The sequence below is a fragment of the Myodes glareolus genome, chromosome 22 (genome assembly GCF_982192425.1).
Source record: "Myodes glareolus chromosome 22, mMyoGla1.1, whole genome shotgun sequence".
In the NCBI taxonomy this organism is placed as follows: Eukaryota; Metazoa; Chordata; class Mammalia; order Rodentia; family Cricetidae; genus Myodes; species Myodes glareolus.
This window is the reverse complement of record NC_142047.1, coordinates 33,431,001-33,453,279: the sequence shown is the minus strand read 5'-3', so window position 1 is coordinate 33,453,279 and position 22,279 is coordinate 33,431,001. Positions and strand designations below refer to the sequence as shown.

The following is a 22,279-nucleotide window of genomic DNA, read 5'->3' as shown; positions in this document are numbered from 1 at the left end:
AATTGGGGCCAGTGAGATTGCTCAATCTGTAAAGACTCTTGCCATTCAGTATGATCCAAGTCTGATGATTCAAATTTGGTCCTCAGAACCTACGTAAAGATACAAGGAGAGAACTGACTCCACAGAATTGTTCTCTGACCGCTATAGTACATGTATGTTTACACACACACACAAACACAGCCACACACAACATCCACACTCACAACTCCATTATAATAAATACAATTTTTAAAATTTAAGTAATATTCTTTTAAAAAATTAAAATATATAAGATAAAGAAAAAACTATCATATCAGAGTTGAGCATGACAAACAGGAGGAAAAGAATCCAAGAGAAGACACAAGAATCAGAGACCCACTTGGTTTCATACTCAGAAATCCTGTAAAAATGCTAAACTAGAAGCCATAGTATATATTCGGAGAACCTAGCTCAGACCTAGCTGAGACAGGCTGCCTCAGTCTCTGTGAGCCTTGCTCATTTTGATTTAGAGACCTTGTTTTCTTGGTGTCCTTCATCCTCTCTGGCTCTTATATTTTTTCCACCACTTTTTCCTAGGGATTTCCTGAGCCCTGGGGTGAGGGAGATTTGATAAAGATATCCCAATTAGGGCTGAATATTCAAAGTCTCTCACTCTTTGCATAGTGTCTGGCTGTGGGTCTCTGTATTTCTTCTCATCTGTCGGAGAAAGCTTTTCTGCTGATGGCTGAGCAAAGCACTGATAATGCTTCCCTGGTCAGAACATTAATACAATTTTAAACAAATAAATGAACAAAAAAACCCTGAAAAGATGACTGATAGTCAAATATGTGGTTATTAAAAATTGAATTTCTGGAGGTTGTGGAAAGCTGAGAGATAAGGATTGCTGAAAGTTCAAGGCTAGCCTGGGTTACGTATATTGTGAGTTTCTGGCCAGACTAGGCTACAGTGTGATGCACTATCTTTAACCCCAACCCATCCCCCCTTGAGAAGATCTAAATTATCAATCTAAAATACCAAGAAAAGTGACATCACCCTATATTTTGTTTCCTAGTTTTTTTTTTTTTTTTGGTTTTTTTTTTTTTTGAGACAGGGTTTCTCTGTAGCTTTGGGGTCTGTCCTGGAGCTAGTTAGCTCTTGTAGACCAGGATGGCCTTAACTTAACTGCTGAGCCAGCTCTCCACCCCTCACTCAAGACTTACCGTAGTTTAACAAAATAATAGTATAAACAGTTTTATACCATACAACTAGACAATTCTAATGAATTGGACAAATGCTTTAAAATATAGAAATTACTAGAACTTACTCAAAAGAAATAGGTAACTTGAATATTCCTCTGGTTTTTTTGTTGTTGTCGTCCTTTTTTATTTTTTATTTATGTTTGAAGTTTGTTTTCTTAATTTTTATGAGTATGAGTGTTTGTCTGTATGTCCATGTGTGCAGTGCCTTTGGAAACCAGAAGAGGGTGTAAATGCCCTGGAATTGGAGTTATAGTGGTGAGTGCTGGGAACTTGTGGGTGCTGGAAACTGAACCAACGTCCCCTCCCATCAAGAGGAGCGAGTAATCTTAACCAATGAGCCATCTCTCCAGCCCCATGTTTGTTATTTTTTCAAGACAGGGATTGATGTAGCTCAGACTAGTCTTGAATTTACAGCATAGCTGAGGTTGGCCTTAAACTGGTTCTTCCCTTCCACCTCCAAAGTGCTGAGATTACAGGTGTGTGCCATCACACCCAACTCCATAGTTCTTCTCCCCCCTCCCCCTTTTTTAGCTTTTTTTCGAGACAGGGTTTCTCTGTAGCTTTGGAGCCTGACCTGGAACTAGTTCTTGTAGACCAGGCTGGCCTCGAACTCACAGAGATCCACCTGCCTCTACCTCCCGAGTGCTGGGATTAAAGACGTGCGCCACCACTGCCCAGCCATAGTTCTTTTTCAAAGACACAGAATTCACTGGGCATGGTAGTGCATGCCTGTAATCCCAGTACTTGGGAGGCAGAAGCAGGCAGATCTCAGTGAGTGTGAGGCCAGCCTGGTCTACAAAGTGAGTTCTAGGACACTTAGGACTGTTACACAGAGAAACCCTGTCTCTGAAAAAAACATAAAGAAAAAAAAAAGTAACAGGATTCATAAATTAAAGCTGTAATAAACAGAAGAGAATCTCAAAGCATGGTAATTTTACTGGTGAATTCTACCAACCATTTCAGGGAAAAAAGCCCCCCAAAAAATCTAATAAATTATTCCTAGAGATAGAAGTGGAAGAAGCACTTCTGAAAACATTCTATAAGACTAGCATTATACCCAAATTGAAAGAAGGCATTACAACAAAATTATAGGTCAATATCTATTATGAGCATAGATATAAAGATACTATTTGTTTATATGAGACAGAGCCTCATATAATTTGGTTGACTTAAAATTCTCTACGTAGCCAGTACGATAACCTTGAACTCCTGAACTTCCTGCCTCTATCCACCAAATGTGCATTCCTGTTTTATGTGGTGCTAGGAGTTGAACTCACTGATTTATGTATGCTAAATTCTAACCAATTCTGAGTTACAGTCCCAGCCCTAGATATAATAATATTTAATAATAATATTATTATTAGGCTAAATAATAGTGCTAAATTAAAGTGCAAATCAGAATGATTTGTCACCAGTTTTAGTCTATCTACATAATGAAGTTCAGGCTAGTCTGAGCTCAAAAAGTATTTTCTAACAATCTAACCATATGGAGAAAAGATAATACATTATAATCAGTGGCCTGTCTCAAAGGAGTGCAAGATTGCTTTAACCTTATGAAACCATAATCACTGGTTAGAAAGAACTATAAGGTAATCTTAATAGTGCCACCCTAGACTACATGAGGCTGTCTCCAAAAACAAAGTTCATTACATAATTGAATAAACACAAAATATGTTTTTGGAAAGGGGTGGTGGGAGATGTAGTTCAGTGGTAGAGTGCTTATGTTCTGTGTATACAGATCTGACTTCAGTCACTAGCACCAATAAATAAGTAAATAATGTTAAATTCTGGATGTGACGTTATTTTATGTTACTATATCTTTTATTTACAAGATAATTTTTCTTTTAATCATCTTGGCTTTTAAATCATCGTCCTTGGAACTAGGCTAAACTAGGAAAAAGTTTTGTGGCAGGATTTTAACTACTAGCCTCATCACCATTGGTCATAAGCCTGTTTCTAGGATAAGAGCTATAGAGATACTGACTTCAGAGCTTCAGCTTGGGGAGAAGCAGCTAGAGAATCTTAAGAGTGAAGCCAGTCTGGGCTAAATAGTAAGACCTTGGCTCAAAAATATACTTCAATAACATAAAATATATAAACATACATTTTGGTATGTATGTGTGTGTATGTATGTGTGTGTATATATATATATATATATATATGTATATATATGTCATGGAATCTTTACTAAATAATATATTAGAATTTTGTGGTCCAAGAAGGAAAATAATTAGGTATAAATAAAAGGCTTATGTGGCCAGGTGTGGTAGTGTACACCTTTAATCCCAGCACTTGGGAATGTGAGTTCAAGGGCAGCCTGGTCTGCATAGTGAGTTCCAGGACAGCTAGGACTACATAGAAAAAACTTGTTTCTCAAAAAAAAAAAAAAGATGCATATGTGATTTTGAAACAGTGAAACACATTGTCATTTATAGAGTAAAACAATCTGTGATATCAGTTACATTGGAATTTAGAAAGTAATTGCTGACTATAATGTCAAGATAAACGAATGAATGTGTTCTTTCATTGGTATCATGTTGTTAGGGTCCTGCTGTAATCCTAGGCTACAACTCATTATCTTTTTGCCTCTGCTTTCACAATGCTAAGATGATAGGCCTAGACTACTTGTTCCTGCTCCTACTGATCTATTCTTTATAGCGCTATTAAAATACTTGTTTAATAGTTATGAAAGATAATTTAATCATATCATAGAGCATACCAATTTTCAGAAATGAAATAAAAGCTCTCCTACACAAAACAGAGCACTATCCTACTAATCCTACTACACATATAATTGTCCTGTGTTGCTGGGCAGTGGTGGTATAGCACACCTTTAATTTCAGCCCTTGGGAGGCAAAGGCAGGCAGATATCTGTGAGTTCAAGGCTGGCCTGGTCTACAAGAGCTAGTTCTAGGACAAAAAACTAAAAAAAAAAGAAAAAGAAAAAAGAAAAAAAAGAAAATTTTGTCCTGTGTCGAGGGGAGGTGTTACTATGTTTGTCTGTGTGTGTGTGTGTGTGTGTGTATACATATATAGATGAAAGTTGAACTTTTAATTCTGCAATTTTGGGGAGTTTCAGTATTTGAAAAGCCATATTAAAAGTATTTAATATGAAATATTTGTAGGAAACTATTACCTGCTTTTTTTGAGAAATTAATGGTTTTGCTACTTTATTGTTTAAGCACATGTCCAGAACTGCTTTGTATCTTCTGGTGGACTGGATGTTTTGTCTCAAGTTCTCGTGCAGCTGGAGTTGGATTCTCACAATACTTTTTTCAGTGCAAAACTTGCAGTGATGGTGACAAAGACCTTAGATGCGTGCATTACTAATAATTGTGAGTGAAAATCTTAATCAATTTTCTATAATTGAACTCTGTTTGAACTGAACATGGTGAATGTTGAAATTCTATGTTAGATACTATTGTTGACAAAATTTCCAGCTTCTTACAAATGGAAGGGAATCTTTGAAATTACCTTGTCCGGTTCCTTATTTTCCCATCAGAAGTTATGTGCCCTAAGGAAGCACATTTAAGTCTTTTGACTTTAGGTCTAATAAGAGAGTCAAAATAAAATCCTATTATTCTTAAGTTTATTTCACTTAAAAAGCTGTTTTAGCAAGATGTTATGGTGCACACCTTTAATTCCAGCTTTTGGGAGGCGAAGCAGGTGGATCTCTTGAGTTCCAGGCAAGCCATAGTAACAGAGTGAGACCTTGTCTGAAAAGAAACAATTTTTCTTAAAAAAAAAAAATTAGATGACAAACCAAGACACTGCGATATTGAAAAACCCAATGCACAAAATTATAGGAATTATGTAAATAATTAAAGTTAGGCTATAGAGGTGCTTCAGCAGTTAAAATCTCTTGCTGCTTTTCCAGAGGACCTAAGTTTATCTCCCAACACCCAAGTTGGGCAGCTCACAGCCACCTGCAACTCCAGCTCCAGGGGACCCAGCACCTTCTGGCCTCTGCAAGAACCTGCACACATGTGGCATCTACTTATCTAGAGACAAATACGTATACATAATACTTAAAAACAATTAAAGCATGCCTTTGTGATGAGGGTGATGTCTCACATACCTAGTGCACGAGAGAGCAGTAGAACCAGGTCTAGAACACATCTGCTTCTCATTGGTACACTCAGAATTGATAGTCTGTAAATACTTGTCATGAGGAACCCTTTATACAAACAACCCGAAAAGTAGATGGCTGAGTTGTTTTGTTTGGGTTTTTGTTGATTTTTATTGAGCTCTACATTTACTCCCCTCCCTACCTTTTCCCTCCCCTTCAACCCTCTCCCAAGGACCCCATGCTCCCAATTTACTCAGGAGATCTGTCTTTTTCTACTTCCCATGTAAATTAGATCCATGTATGTTTCTCTTAGGGTCCTCATTGTTGTCTTGGTTCTGTGGGATTGAGATTTGTAGGCTGGTTTTTCTTGGCTTTATGTGTAAAAGCCACTTATGAGTGAGTACATATTATATTTGTATTTCTAGGTCTGGGTTAACTCACTCAATATGATGTTTTCTAGCTCCATTCATTTGCCTTCAAATTTTAAGATGTCATTATTTTTTCTGCTGTATAGTACTCCATTGTGTAAATGTACCACAATTTTTTTATCCACTCTTTGGTCAAGGAGCATTTAAGTTGTTTCCAGGTTCTGGTTATGATAAATAATGCTGCTATGAGCGTAGTTGAGCACATGTCCTTGTGGTATGATTGCTCATGACTCTTACCAATGTAAATCTTAGAATCAATTTGTAAAGTTAAAGTGTGGGAATTTATAAACAGGTATGGTTAGGCATACCTTTAATCCCAGCACTCGTGGGATTCATTTCTGATTTTCTTTTTTCTTTTTTTTTTTTTTTTTTTTGGTTTTTTGAGACAGGGTTTCTCTGTGGTTTTGGAGCCTGTCCTGGAACTAGCTCTTGTAGACCAGGCTGGCCTCGAACTCACCTAGATCCGCCTGCCTCTGCCTCCCGAGTGCTGGGATTAAAGGCGTGTGCCACCACCGCCCGGCCCCATTTCTGATTTTCTTAATTTGGATATTCTCTCTCTGCCTTTTGGTTAGTCTGGATGAAAGTTTGTCTATTTTGTTGATTTTCTCAAAGAACCAACTCTTTGTCTCTATGATTCTTTGTATTGTTTTCTTTGTTTCTATTTTGTTGATTTCAGCTCTCAATTTGATTATTTCATGTTGTCTAGATCTCTTGGGTGAGTTTGCTTCTTTTTGTTCTAAAGTTTTCAAATGTTCTGTTAATTCACTATTGTGGGATTTTTCCAGCTTCTTTATGTAGGCATTTAGTGCTATGAACTTTCCTCTTAACAATGCTTTCATTGTGTCCCACAAATTCAGGTATGTTGCGTGGTCATTTTCATTGAATTTTAGGAAGTCTTTAATTTCTCCCTTTATTTCTTCCTTGACCCATTGATAATTCAGGTGAACATTGTTTAATTTCCATGTGTTTGTGGGCTTTCTGGAATTAGTATTGCTGTTGAATTCTAGTTTTAAGCCATGGTTATTTGATATTTCAGTTTTTTTTTTTATTTGTTGAGGTTTGTTTTTTTTCCGAGTATGTGGTCCGTTTTTGAGAATGTTCCATGAGGTGCTGAGAAGAAGGTATATTCTTTTCTGTTTGGATGGAATATTCTATAGATGTCTGTTAAGTCCATTTGAGTCATAACATCTGTCAGTTCCCTTATTTCTCTGTTCATTTTTTGTCTGACTGACCTGTCCAGTGGTGAGAGTGGAGTGTTGAAGTCTCCCACTATTTGTGTGTGGGGTTTAATGTATGGTTTAAACTTTAGAAGTGTTTCTTTGACTATGAGTGTGCCCTTGTATTTGGGGCATAGATGTTCAGTATTGAAATTTCCTCTTGATGATGGATTTTTCCTGTGACTAATGTAAACTGTCCTTTTTAGTCTTTTTTGATTGATTTTTAGTTTGAAGTCTATTGTTTATTAGGTCCATTTGATTGGAAAATCTTTTCCCAATCCTTTACTCTGAGATAATGTTGTCTTTGAGGTTGAGGTGTGTTTCTTGTATGCAGAAGAAGGATGGATTCTGTTTTTGTATCCAATCTGTTAGCCTGTGCCTTTTTAAAGGTGAGTTGAGTCCATTTATCCTAAGGGATATTAATGACCAGTAATTGCTATCTCCTGTTAATTTAGTTTTTGTTGTTTGGTGATGTTAATTTGTGTGTTTTTCCTCTTTGGGATTTGCTGCTATGAGACCATCAATTGTCTGTATTTTTGTTGATGTAGCCAACTTGCTTGGGTTGGAGTTTTCCTTCTAGTACTTTGTGTAGGGCTGGGTTTGTGGCTAGGTATTGGTTAAATCTGGTTTTGTCATGGAATATATTGTTTTGTCCTTCTATGGTGACTGAAAATTTTGCTGGTATAATAGTCTGGGCTGGCATCCGTGGTCTCTTAATATCTGTATAGCACTTGACCTTGGGGGCTGGAGAGATGGTTCAGTGGTTAAGAGCATTGCCTGCTCTTCCAAAAGTCCTGAGTTCAATTCCTGGCAACCACATGGTGGCTCACAACCATCTGTAATGAGGTCTGGTGCCCTCTTCTGGCCTGCAGACATATACACAGACAGAATATTGTATACATAATAAATAAATAAATTAAAAAAAATAATACTTGACCTTCTGGCTTTCATTGTCTCCAATGAGAAGTCAGGTGTAATTCTGATAGGTCTGCCTTTATATGTTATTTGGCCTTTTTCCTTTGCAGCTCTTAATATTCTTTCTTTATTCTGTATGTTTAGTGTTTTGATTATTATGTGACGAGGGACTTTTTTTTGATTCAGTCTGTTTTGTGTTCTGTAAGCTTGTATCTTCATAAGCATATCTTTCTTTAGGTTGGGAAAGTTTTCTTCTATGATTTTGTTAAATATATTTTCTGTCCTTTTGCGTTGACCTTCTTCTCCTTTTTTTATAATTATTTTTATTTTTATTTTAAAGATTCATTTTATGTGTCCACCTTTATGTCTGTGTGAGGGTACCATATCCCTTGGAACTGGAGTTACAGACAGCTGTGAGCTGCCATGTGAGTGCTGGGAATTGAACTCAGGACCTTTGGAAGAGCAGGCTGTGCTCTTAACCTCTGAGCCATCTCTCCAGTCCTCTTCTCCTTCTTCTATACCTATTCTTAGGTTTGGTCTTTTCATGGTGTCCCATATTTCCTGGATATTTTGGGTTAAGCTTTTGTTACATTTAATGTTTTATTTGACTGATGTGTCTATTTCCTCTATTGTATCTTCAGCACTTGAGATTCTCTCTTCCATCTCTTGTATTCTACTGTTTATGCTTGCGTTTGTTACTGATTATTTTCTCATGATTTCTGTTTCTATAATTCTTTATTGTCTCTACTTCAGTTTTCAAGTCTTAAATAGTTTCTTTCATATATTTGATTGCTTTTTATTGGTTTTCTTTAAGAGATTTGCTGATGTCTTCCAATTTTTTGTTTGTCTTTTCCTCCATTTCTTTGAGATAATTTCTCATTTCCTCTTTAAGAGTTTCAAACATTCTCCTGAAGTTATTTTCTAGGTCATTTTCTTCTGCTTCGTGTATATTTGGTTGTTCAAGTCTTGCTGTTGTAGGATCTCTAGATTTTACTAGTGTTGTGTTGCATGTGTTCTTACCTTTTCTATTCATCTTTTCCTCTAATAGGTATGATTGGGCCTGTCTGTGATTCTGGTGATTAATCTTCTAGGTGCCAGTGAATCCAAGGCTCAGATGGTTGTTCCTCTAGGTACAATCTGTTTTAGTTGGTCACTGTGCGTTTCTTGAAGTCGCTCAGCGCTCCTGAGCTTTGTTCCCTTCCCATGGATTTGCTGTCTCAGGCCTGCTCTGGCCTAGGTTGCCAGCTCAGACCTGTTTTTGTAGACATCCTGATCTGGATCTGCTCCTGCAGAGGTCCTTGGCTTGGGGTTGGTCCTGCAAAGGTCTTTGGTTCTGATCTACTCCCTCAGAGGTTCCAGACTCGGGTGCGGCCAGACCCGCAGAGTACCTGGCTCAGGCCTACTCCCTCTGAGGCCTTAGACTCATGTCTGGACCCATAGAGGTTTCTGGTTCCTGACTAACCCCTTTGACGTACCAGACCAACGCCCGGAACCACAGAGGTCCTGGCTCAGGCCTACCCCCTCAGAGGTCCCAGACTCGTGGATGGCTAAGGTTTTAAAGATTTATTTTATGTGTATAAGTGTTTTGTCTTAATGTTTGTATACCATGTGTGTTCCTAGTGCCCAAAGAGACCAAAAGAGGACATTGAATCTTCTGGAACTGGAGATATATGTGGTTGTGAGACACCATGTCAATGCTCGGAATCTAATCTGAATCTTCTTCTTTAAGACCAGCAAGTTCTCTTAACTACTGAGCCATCTTTCCAGCCCTTATTATTTAATAAGCAGTTAATGAATACCTGGTGTGTGCTGAACCCCCAAGACATAAAAGTATTTGAGATATTTCCCTTCAGTCATGAGATGTATCAGCAGGCAAAGGTTCCTTCTGTCAAGCCTGGTAATCTGTCTTCAATCCTGGAACCCACGTGGTGGAAGGAAAACTGACTCCTGGATAAAGCTGCTATTTGATCTCTGTGTGTGTACCATGGCATGTGCAATGCACACATAAACACAATAAGCAATTGTTAAAAAAATTAAATGATACAGTTCCTTAAGGAATTCACAACTTTATTGTTCATGCCTGTAATACCAGACTCTGGATGAAGTCTGTTAAAAACCCTATGAAGGCCATGCAGGCTAGTGCATACCTATAATCCCAGCATTTAAAAAATAGAGACTGGTTGGGCGGTGGTGGTGCATGCCTTTAATCCCAGTACTTGGGAGGCAGAGGCAGGTGGGGATCTCTTTGAGTTCAAGGCCAACCTGGTCTACAAGAGCTAGTTCCAGGACAGGCTCTAAAACTACAACGAAACCCTGTCCAAAAAAAAAAAAAAATAGAGGCAGGAAGATCAGTTCCAGGTTAGCCTCTGCTTAATAAGTTTAAAGTCATCCTTTTCTGTGTCAGACCCCATATCAGATAATCAAAAATAAAACAAATACCTTATAAGGAAAAGTATAACTTAATAGTAAACTTTTTGAATCTCATTATAGTTCATCACAGGTTTATATAACCTTCATTGCATCATGTTAGTAGTGTCTTAGTGTTATATTTCAATGTCAAGCAGGATTTGATTATCTAGTAATGCCCTTACAGTCTAATGTAGATAGAAGGAGATATGTAAGGTAAGAGTAGGTATGTTTACCTTTTAGGAATATACTATTAATTCATAGTTACAGCATCATGCAAAGTAACTAAGAAGAAACCATTATAAAAGAAGAACATAAGTCAGGCAGTGATGGCACATGCCTTTAATCCCAGTACTTGGGAGGCAGAGGTGGGTGAATTTCTGAATTTGAGGTCAGTTTGGTCTACAGAGCTAGTTCCAGTACAGCCAGGACTACAAAGAGAAGCCCTCAAAAAAAGAAGCCAAAAATAAATAAAGCTCATAAAAGACTAGTCATGATGATGGACACCTTTAATCTAGGAAGACAGAATGGATTTCTCTTGAGTTTGAAGCCAAACTGGTTTACATAGAGAGTTTGAAGTCAGTCAGAACTACATAGAGAAACCATGTCTCAAAACAAAAAGAATATATAATGAGGACTATAATAAGTCATCATATTATTATAATGTATTTAGTTAAATTAATATATATGTATATATATATATATATATATTGGATGCTACATTGATGGGGGATTCCCCTCTGATGCTTTGAATACCATTGGTTAATAGAGAAACTTGCTTGGCCTGATAGGGTAGAACAGAGCTAGGTGGGGAAAACTAAACTGACTGCTAGGAGAAGAAAGGCAGAGTCAGGGCAGAAGTCATGGAGCCACCACCAAAGACAGCTGAAACCTTGCCAGTAGGCCACGAGCCTCATGATAAAATATAAAATACTAGAAATGGGTTAATACTAGATGAGCTAGCTAGCAATACACTTAAGTGATTGGCCAAGCAGTGATTTAAATAATATAGTTTCTGTGTGATTATTTTGGGAGTCTGGGTGGCCGGGAAAACAAACAAGCAGCTTCGTACTATACTACATGATATGTATATATTAGGTAATATATAGGCATATGATATTTTTCCTAAATAAGCTCTGAAAACATAATATATTTATACTTAGAAATTTTAAACTTGTACTTTTTCCCCCCTGTATTAAACTGGTAGCTTCTTTTTCAGTGGTATTATCCAAATACCACATTGTTTCAAAACTTCTGTCATTACTGCTTCATGAAAGTCTTGATTTGGGAGAAAAATTCAGCATCATACTTGCCCTTGGTCACTGCACAGAGGACTGTGGTGAGTATTCAGTTAACTCAGTGTGTGTAGTAAAACTGTAGGTGGAAACATACTTTTGCTTCTTTTCCCCTCTTGTACGAAAGGCTTAAAATCCAGCTTTCCTCCCAGTCACTTATGCTCTTATGTTCTTTCTCATATTCTGTTCAGTTAGTCACTGAGGCCTCTGGCTGTTCTTCTCTTTCCTATTCCATACTTCTTCCCACTACCCAAGCCCATTGCCACCTTTCTCCCGGGCGACTGTAGCAGCCCCATTAGCTGCTGCTCCTTCTCTCTCCACTTCCAGTCCTCTTCGAGTTGGTATACAATTCTAATCCTGTTATCCCTCGCTGAAAGCTTTGAAAGGCCAGTTCTCCCAACCTTCAGTGAAAGCTTTCAAAGATTTTTTTTCTCTGCTTCCATCCCAGTCTCCCTCTAATCTAAGCTATCATTCCAAACAATCTCCATTCTCCTCTCTTCTAATCATTTCCCTTCTTCCTCTCACTTTCCCACTTCTCTCTTCTGTGTTCTTCCCTTAATTTTTGTTTTCTTTACCAGTTTCTCTATTCTTTCCCTTAACCTTTTAAGAATGTTTTTCTTATGCATATGTATGTGTGCGTGTGTATGTGTGTGCATGTATGCGTTGTGTGTGTGTGTGTGTGTGTGTGTGCGCGCGCGTGTGCACGTGCGCGCACCCACAGAGGCCAGAAGAGGAGGGCTAGAGACAGAGGGGTTATGAACCACTTGATGTGGGTACTGGAAATCAAACTTGGGTCCTCTGCAAGATCAGCAAGTGCTCTTACCTACTGGGTCACCTTCCCATTCCCTACTCTTGATCTTTTTGAAACCAAATGAGAGCTATTTGTTTACTCTTTTTTTTAATTTATGATTTATTTATCTTTTATTTTATTTGCATTGGTGTGAAGGTGTCAGGTCCCCTGGAACTGGATTTTCAGACACTTGTGAGCTGCCATGTGGGTGCTGGGAATTGAACCCGGGTCCTCTGGAAGAGCAGTCAGTGTTCTTAACCGCTGAGCTATTTCTCCAGCCCTATTTGTTTACTCTTATATGGTGTGGTACACTGTGACAACATTTTAGAAATCATTGTTTATGAGACTTAGCTTCTGTAAATAGATTACCAAATTGAAAATACTTTTGAGATTATATTCTTTATTTTAAAGTTTAAATTATGTTCATACTTATCACAGTGATGAATCATGACCTCATGCAAAGCTTTATAAACTTTATGAAAAAATAATCACCATTTTAATTTTTGATATTTTTACAGAGGAAAATCAGTATGAACTTTTAAAAAGCAATGGGCTTCCACTAATGATACAAGCCTTAAGTGAATTTAAGAATGAAGAACTAAGCAGAGCTGCCACTTACGTACTTCACAACTGCAAAAATATTAGTAAGTTTACTGTTACTTTAGGGAAATATCAGTTAGTTTGACATGGTACTTTAAACCTTTATCCTAGCCCTGGGAGGCAGAGGAAGGCACATTTCCTGTGAGTTCAAGGCCAGTATCTACAGGAGTTCCAGGCCAGCCAAAGCTACATAGTAAGACTTTTATCTCAAAGTAATTCTTGAACAGAGTCTGGATGTCTAGAGTTAATCATGTGAAAAGAGGAAATGTTCCATGGGCAAGTGACTCAGGCCTAAGCAACAGGTTCTAGTTTAGGAGGGAGGACAAAGAATTGATGGGCAGTCTAGCTGCAGCCCAGAGAGCTGGTAATAGCTATAAGATTTCTTTGTGAATGAAAAATATGGACGTAATAAATTTTTAAAAAGACTTTAAGCATATCTATGTTCTTTAGTTTACTTTCTACTGTTGTAATAAGCATTATGAGCAAAAGCAACTTAGGGAAGAAAGGATTTATTTCATCTTACACCTTACAGTACATTATAAAGGGAAGTAAGTACAGGGACATGGAAACAGAAATCGATTTCAGAGGCCATGGAGAAATACTGCTTACATAGCTTGGTCAACTTGCTTATATATAACCCAGGTCCACCTGCCCAGGGATAGAACCTCCTCCAGTGATTCGGGCCTTCCTACACCAATCATTAATCAAGAAAATATCCCAGAGACTTGTCTACATGTAATCTGCTACAATATTCTCTCAGTTGAGGTTCCCTCTTCCCAGATAACTCTGTCAAATGAATGAAAAACTAACCAAAACAATCTATTTTGGGCTCGAGATGTAGTTCAGTGACAGAGTATATGCTTAGCATGTGACTGACTCTGACTTTAACTCTTGTATTCCAAATAAACTACTTTAAAGCCAGTAACCTTATATCTGGAATAACATGACTAATTTTTTACTAAGTCCTAGGCATCTGCTATGCCCTTTTTCCACTTATTTCAGTACCAGTTGTTATATATGGATATACAAATTAAAGATGGGATGGGGTGGAATATGTAGTTGTCCTTTAAGTGTGACAATAACATTTCTAGTAATGATAAACTCACTATTCTCTTTCCCCTATTTCTCCCTCCCCTGCATCCCATATTACAAAGCTGAGAAATTATCTCTAAGTCTACGAGACATTTCTTTTGATGAAAATGAAGCCAACCAACAAAAGGACATAAATGAAAAAGAGAATCTTGAAGAGCACTGGAAGACAGCAAAGGAAATTATATGCAGAATAAAACAATTTGAAAGAGAAGGAAAAGAGGTTGGTTTTATCCATTTCACAGAACTCTGGCAAATACTTTAAAACAGTAGAAGTTGGCATTAAAAATGTTTTTCTCCAGTTATTTTTTAAAATAATTAATGTAAATTTTAACAGTAGTACTTAAAGAACTCAACACTGGACATAGAACAACTTTTTACATTTTTTTCTTTATTATTAAAATAAATTCTGTGTGTGTGTGTGTGTAGTGTGTAGTGTGTATGTGTATGTAGTGTCAGTCTCCAAATGCCTGAAGGAGTCAGAAGAGGACACTAGATCCCCTGGAGCTGGAGTTGTAGGTGATTGTAAGCTGCCTGACATGGGTGCTGGTATTTTAGCTCATAGTCTGTAAATTTCTAACTATTGAGTCATCTTTCCATATCCTATTTCTTTAACTTTTACTTTTATTTCTGTGTGTATGCACACCACACACTTAAGGGAGCCTTAAGAAAACAAAAGAGGGTGTTGGATCTCCTGGAGTTAGGCTTACAGGTAGTTATGAGCCACTTGATGTACATGTTAGAAACTGAACCCAACTGCAAGAATAGTATGTTCTCTTAACCACTGAGCCATCTCTTCAGCTCCTAAATGAATTATTTTATTTTAATTTAATATGCATGGGTATCTTACCTGCATTTATGTCCTTGTACTATATGCATGCCTGGTACCCAAAAGGCCAGAAGAGGGCATCAGATCTGGAAACTGGAGTTAAAGTTGTGAGTCATCTGGGAATCAAACCTAGGTTATCTGATAGAGCAATTACTGCTCGTAACTCTTGAGCCATTTTTCCAGCTCTCCCAAATGATTTTTAAAGGGATGTGTGTGTGTGTGTGTGTGTGTGTGTGTGTGTGTGTGTATGTGTGAATGTGCACATATATGACTGCCTGTGGAGGCCAGAATTTAGGGCAGATCCCCTGGAACTGGAGCTACAGGTGATTGTGAACTATCCAGTGTGGGTTCTGGGAACTAAACTCAGATTCTCTAGAAGAGCAACAAGCTTTTCTAAACACAGATCATCTTTCTAGCCCCCTAAAGAATTATTTTTCCAACGTAGAAATGGAAACAGGAAAGACTAGCTACATAAAAGATAAAACTAAGAAATCTAACATCTGATTAATAGTTCAACAATTTTTCAAAAGAAATGATCTAATTTTATTCCCTCTTCCCCACTCCCAGACACATACACGGTCTTGTGTATAAATGACAGGAGTATGGTCTGACAAATGTATCAGTAGATAATTCCATCATTTTACAGGCGTCACAGTAAGACGGTAAAGGTCAAGAGATGCAATACATTTAAGAAGAATGAGGGCCTGGACAGTGGCTTAGTGGTTAAGAGCATTTGTTGCTCATGGAAGAGACCTGGGTTCAGTTCTTAGCACACATGCAGTGGCTAACAACCATCTGTAGCTCTAGTTCCAGGGAATCCTACACTCTCTTCTGGCCTTCACAGTTGCCAGGTATGCATGTAGTGAACACACACAAATGCAGGCAAAAACTCATATACTTAAATTCAAAACAAATCAATTTTTACAAAATGGGGGGGGTACATAGGAGACTGCTGCTGACTAAAACAGTGTACTGTTTTATAATAAACTTTAATTTTTATTTCTTTTTATTAAGTAGAAGGAATATACTAAAATAATGATAAAAGTATAGCATAGTAAATCCTTATGGGATATTTGTATTCTGTGTGAAGATATATTGCTATGATTGATGTAATAAAAAGCTGAATGGCCAATAGCTAGGTAGCAGGTTTAGGCAGGATATCTAGGAAAAGAAAGGAAGAGGAGGAGGAGTCTAGGCATGCAGGAGCTACCAGGATACGTGGAGAGAAAACAGGAGGTACAAGATGGAAGAAACATAATGCCACATGATAGAATGTAGATTAATATAAATGGGTTAATTTAAGTAATAAAAGCTAGTTGAGAGCTGGAGAGATGATTCAGGGATTAAGAGCACTGAGCGCTCTTCCAGGGGTCCTGAGTTCAGTTCCCAGCAACCACATGGTGGTTCACAACCATCTGTAATGAGATCTGGTGCCGTCTTCTGGCCTGCAGGCATACATGGAGGCCAAATGTTGTATACATAATAAATAAATCTTTTAAAAAGGCAAAGTTATATTTAGGAAAAAAAAAGCTTGTTGAGACAAGCCTAATCTAAAGGTTGAGCTTTCATAATATAAATCTCTGTGGTCATTATTTGGGTTCTGCCAATTCCTCTGAGCCTCAACCAGGGAAAGCTTTGTTCCCATGGGTCTAAGGCATTGGGTCCTTGACATAGCTGTGCCCATGTCAGCAACACACATTCACTCCGGACTTACCCCTCTCCACACACATTGTTGGGGCAGAGTACATATGTATAAGATAAGCCTATGGAAGTCAGAGGATGCCCTTAGGTGTTAGTCCTCAGGTGCTTTCCGTGTTTTGTTTGAAACAGTTTCACATTGGCTTGGAACTTTACCACATACACCACAATAGCTAGCTTGAAAGCTTCCAGGGATCTGCTTGTATCCCACCTGGATTACAGGTGTGCACCACTAATCCCTAGATTTTTATGGGGTTTCTGGGGATCTGAATTCCAATCCCCATGCTTTCAAAAGCAGGTACTTTACTTACTGAGCCACTGACAGTTTGAGATGTAATTTTTATTCTATTCATTTGTTACCTAATACAGTGGGTTTTAGCTAACTACACTATTTGTTCTTTTAAATTGTGATAAAATATATAACAAGTATTTAATCTCAAACTTTTTTTACTTTTTTGAGACTAGGTCTTATTTTGTAGCCCTTGCTTGCCTGGAACCTGATGATCAGGCTAATTTTATTTTTGTAGCAATCTTCCTGCTTTTTCTCCCAAGTACTGGGATTATAGGCATGAGCACCTTGCCTGGCTTCATTTCAATCATTTTTTAAGTACACAATTATGTGATATTAAGTCTTTACAGTCCAGCCCCAAGACTCTTTTCAGGGTTCAAACTGGATGCTACAGCAAGCAAAAGGCACTTTGTTATTAGGCTAATTGAGGGTGAACAAATGAACTCTCTCACTCCATGCTTTTTCAAATCAGTCTCTTTATTGTTCTGCTTCTATAAGTCTCCTGTCCTAATTCTAATTTCTCCTAGCTTCTTCTCCCTCTAGCCTAAAAACTCCCTCTCCCCAAGGAGGCTTGGAGCAATAATAAAAAATTACAAGAGTTACCTCTCATTGGTCAAAAGCACATTCCTAGGGTAAGCAGTAGGGAGTTGAGCCATTGTCGTGCCAATGCAAGGTTCCAAGGTTACAAGAGTGTAAATGAAGGTTTCTCTCCTGCCCACCAGTTCCCAAATAAACACTCAGGGGCTTATACTAATTATAATTGCTTGACCAATGGTTCAGGCTTATTATTATCTACCTCTTTCAAGTTAACCCATTTCTCTTATTCTATATTTTACCACAACTCTTGTGACTTATCACATCTTGCTTCTCTGATGACTGCTGGCATCTCCCTTGACTCCTGGCTATTGGCCAAATCAACTTCTTTATTAACCAATGACAATAAAATATTCACAGCATACAGAGGGGCATCCCACATCATAGAGTAAGACTGTGTTCAGATGGGGGGGGACATAGTGCTCAGTGACAAACTTTGAGACATAATTCTATTGTTGGCAGACTTGACAAGCAAAGAATTGACATGCTTTTTTTTTTGTAGGGTGCTTTGTGTAACAACCTAAGTTGAACATCTGTGTCTCTGACCTTGTGCATAGCTGTAAAGTTTGAAACTCCTTTTCAAACTTTCTTTTATCTTTTATAAAAAGCCTTTAATTTAGTTTGAACTTACTTTGAGGTGAAAATGAGCTAATTATATGCAGTTAGTCTGAGCTAAAAGGAAGAAAGCAGGCTTTTAAGTGTCTACAGTTGTCATGGGACAAGTAGATCTAGTTATAAAACATGTCCTAGTATATTTTATATATATCAAAATTATATAGCTAAATGAAAAGTCATCTTCCTGACCATCCACAGATATATGTGCCTGTAAGATTGAGATGCAATCATGAGATTACATACACACATTACATGAAAGTTCATGGTAATGGGGAGATATCATAGCTGTTATTGCACAAATGAAATTACAGATGAAAGCAATAGTTTTCAGGGTCAGTGGTCCCGAAGGCCCTGCCTGGATTCCTCCATCTGAGAATAATTTACATGGCAGGTTGACATCTGAATTATCAATTGCTATAAGCTATAATTGTATCATGGCCCACAATAGCTTGTGATGCATGCTCCTGACAATTAAGGACATTTATAATGTGCAACTATGTCCCCTAATTCTTGTTTCTAGATTTTCCATTTATTTACTTACTTGTTTGAATCAGGGTCTCACTTTGTAATGGTGATTGGTCTATAATACATAGACCGTGTTGGCCTGGTACATGGGCAGTTTTTGTGCTTCTGGATTCTGGATGCTGGAATTATGGGCATGTGCCACAAGAACCAGCAGGTTGGTGGATTTGTTATTGCTGTTTGTTTAAGGCAGATCTCATACAGCCTTAGACTCAGTGTGTAGTGGAAGATGACCTTGAATTCTTGATATTGTTCCTCTTCCAAAGTGCTGGGATTACAGGCTTGTGACGCCACATCCTTTCTACCTATTTTTAAATGTGCTAGTTGGTGGAAATGCGTATTATATGTAATCATTCAGAAGATAAGAATATTGAGAGAGATGCAGATGATGGAGGCCTGGTTTGTGAAGTTCCAGAGGGAAGTTTGAGTTAGACTATTGGGAAAGTTGCATGTTTGCAATTTTGAATTAAGATTCTATAGTTCTGGTTAACTGAGGCTGAAGAGTCAGCTGTGATTAACAAGAGACCAGAACCACTCAATCAAAACCTTTAATTTACTGGGACAATTGATATGGTTAGTTGGAATTAAGAAAATGACAATGATTAAAGAGACCAGAATTGTGAGGCAAAATCTTCTGAGAAGTGTTTCTGAGAATCAGTGCACAGAAGCTGTGTTCCATAGGCAGGCACAGTTTTAATTAGTGCTGGAAGCTGAACCTGGTAGTGTAGGAAACACCCAGGTGGTGCTGGTTTGGACGGCAGGAAGGGGTCGTGAAAAGCAGCTAAGGCCGGGAAAGGCCACTGGAGAAGATGCAGCTTTAGTGGCAGTGTAAGCCTCAAGTCTGAAGGGGTCGTGCAGAAGTGATGAGGGTTGGCACCATGAAGAAGAGCCCAAGAGAGGCTATTAGTGGAAGTACAGCCCAGGTGTAACACAGAGCTCAGAATTTTGAAGATGCCAGTACCATGGAATAACCATGAAAGAGCAGTAGTGGTGGAGTGGAGCCCGCCAGAGTCTGAAAGACAAGCTGTATGTGCTTCAGATGGTAGAGCCAGAGGTGACCCCAAACCCTTCAGAAGATTGTGAGTGAATCCTAGATATTGAACATTAAGTTAATTATACTGTTTTATTTTATTCAGATTGTGACTGTGCCCTGGTTCTTCTCTCTTGAAATAAATAAAAGTTATAAAATAAATAAATAAAAGATTTTATAGGAGCCCACAGTTAGGAGAATAAGCTTTTTTTTTTTTAAAAAAAAAGGAGATTTTGGAGTTTTACAGAGAATTTAAATTTTAAAAGAAATTGGATATTTTTAAAAACCCAACTTCTAAAGTGTTTGACTTTGTAAGGCTGTGGGACTTTTTTAAGTTTGTAAAATGTTTTATATTGTGATGTCTTTATTAATATGTAATCTTGGAGATGAACAAGAAAGAAAAAATTGTGGCTTAACAGTGATGTATTTATGTGTCAAGTTAACAAAGGGGTCAGCTGTCTGCCTAGTTTTATGTCAGCTTGACACCAGCTAGAGTTATCAGAAAGGAGGGGGCCTCAGTTGAGAAAATGCCCAAGAAGATTGGGCTATAGGCAAGCCTGTGGGGCATTTTCTTTTTCAGTGATTGATGTGCGAGGGCTCAGCCCATTGTGGGTGGGGCTACCCCTGGACTGGTTGTCCTAGGTGGTATAAGAAAGCAGACTGAGCAAACCATGCTAAACAAGCCAGAAAGCAGCACCCTTCCATGGCCTCTGCATCAGCTCCTCTGTTGTTCAGAGTCCTTTCTTCCCCAAGTTGTTTTGGTCATAGTGTTCAATCATAGTAATAGTAACCCTAAGACTATTCCTAGAATGTATTCATTCTAAACTAAAACTTGTGCCCATTAAATAACCCCTAACTCTTTTATCTGCTAGTCCTAGTAGCCACTCTCCTACTTTCTGTCCCTACAGTGATTTTCTGTATATAAGTGTATAGTACATATTTTTTTTTGAAATTTTGATGATCAGACCCAGGGCTTTGCATGCCAGTGCTGTTCTACTGCTGTGCTACATTCCCAGCTTTCATAACACGCTACAAATATGCATGCATGCCCACACGCACAAGTACACACACAGATAAACATCCACACGGAAAAGCACACACATACCTCATATAGTTGTTTGAGCATTGCTTGCATTTCTTATGAAGTAGAATTGCTGGATCATAGTCTAGTGTAATTCTGTGTTTAGTTTTTTAGGGAACTGCCACTTTGCTTTCCATACCATATTACAGTCTCATCAATACTGCACGCGAGTTCCTTCTTTATAGCTTGCCAAAGCTTAATTTCAATTTTTAAAATTATTATCATCTTAATAGATGTAAATCAGTATCATTTTTGCATTTCCTTAATGATGCTGAACATTGGTTCATAAGCAAGTTATTTTCTTTGAAGAAATGTCCCATTTTAAACTTTTTTTGTCTTTTTGAGTTCAAGTGAGATATTTCTTTAGCATAAACTTACTGATTCTTTTTATATCTTTCATAGCTTAATTTTCATTTATGTTTTATTCTCTTGATGGAGTTTACTTCTCTACATCTTTCTGAGAAAGAGCACATTGGATGTAATGTTTTTTTGAGAACACACAAATCTAAAAAATATTTTTATTTTTATAATTAATTGATAATTACCTGGGCATGGTATTCTAGATTTTTTAAAAATCACCTTCCCTTAGTATATTGAAGGGGTTGCAGCAGTCAGGCAACTTAGCCTAGCTCTGATGTCAATAACTTGAGCAGCTCTCTGTTCTTAGTAACCACTCAGGCAAGGTTCATTCTTGACTAAGCCACAGAAAAAAAAATTTCAGAGTCAGACTGAAGCAGAATTAGCTATCTTATTAAGGATTTATGCCAGGCGGTGTTGGCACACCCTTTAATTCCAGTACTCATGGGGCGGAACTCTGTGAGTTTGAGCACAGTATGGTCTGCAGAGGATGTTCCAGGAGATCCAGAGTCCATAGTGGTTACACAGAGAAACCTTGTAACCCTGGTTCAACAAAAAGAAAGAAAGAAATTATAACAGGGACAGATGCTAGGGAAAAGACAGTAGTATACACTGAAGGCATATTGGCTTCTCAAGGTATGTTTATGGCTTTCTAATTTACACTGCTCAAAGGACAAAATTTACAAGATATAAACATTAAGGAAAGTTTAAAATTTGAGTTAAAAATATAAGATGGTTTACTTAGTTCTCTTATCGTAGAGAATCTCCTATCAGGCATTGTGGTATACACCTGTAATCCCAGCACTGAGGTGGGGGCAGGAGACCAGGAGTTAAAGGCTAGCATTGGCTATATAGCAAAATTCAAGGCTAGCCTGGGCTACATGAGATCTGTGGTGTGCTGTTTACAGACATCAGAGGTGTGAGTGACCACTCTAAGGTGTATGTGTGGTGGTCAAATGACAACTTTGTAGAGCTGGTTCTACCTTTATGTGAGCTCTGACAATTGAGCTCAGGTCATCAGCCTTGCTTGACAAACTGTCTTTACCTGCTAAACCATCTCATTGGACTGTGTTGGAGTTTCTTCAGTCACGGCCATCAGGCCAAACAAACTAGATTCTAGAGTGAAAAATATGTATCCTTCACTCTCCCTTTTTCATGTGCCCTTAATTTCCCTTCTTCTGTCCTGCTTCATTTCTCCATTGTGTTACAGCTTTCAATTTTATTCTTCATGTCCAAAG

At 38.0% G+C, this 22,279-nt stretch overlaps 1 protein-coding gene across 2 annotated transcripts in view; it reads left to right on the top strand.

Annotated features, from left to right (window-relative positions):
* The window catches only part of Terb1 (telomere repeat binding bouquet formation protein 1), a 55,663-nt gene that overhangs the window by 8,785 nt on the left and 24,599 nt on the right, over positions 1-22,279 (top strand). For both annotated transcript variants that reach the window (XM_048431323.3, XM_085682086.2), the window contains exons 9-12: positions 4,400-4,552; positions 11,460-11,591; positions 12,856-12,981; positions 14,092-14,249. In XM_048431323.3, the coding sequence (XP_048287280.3) occupies positions 4,400-4,552; positions 11,460-11,591; positions 12,856-12,981; positions 14,092-14,249 (569 nt within the window). The remainder of the gene's footprint in view (positions 1-4,399; positions 4,553-11,459; positions 11,592-12,855; positions 12,982-14,091; positions 14,250-22,279) is intronic.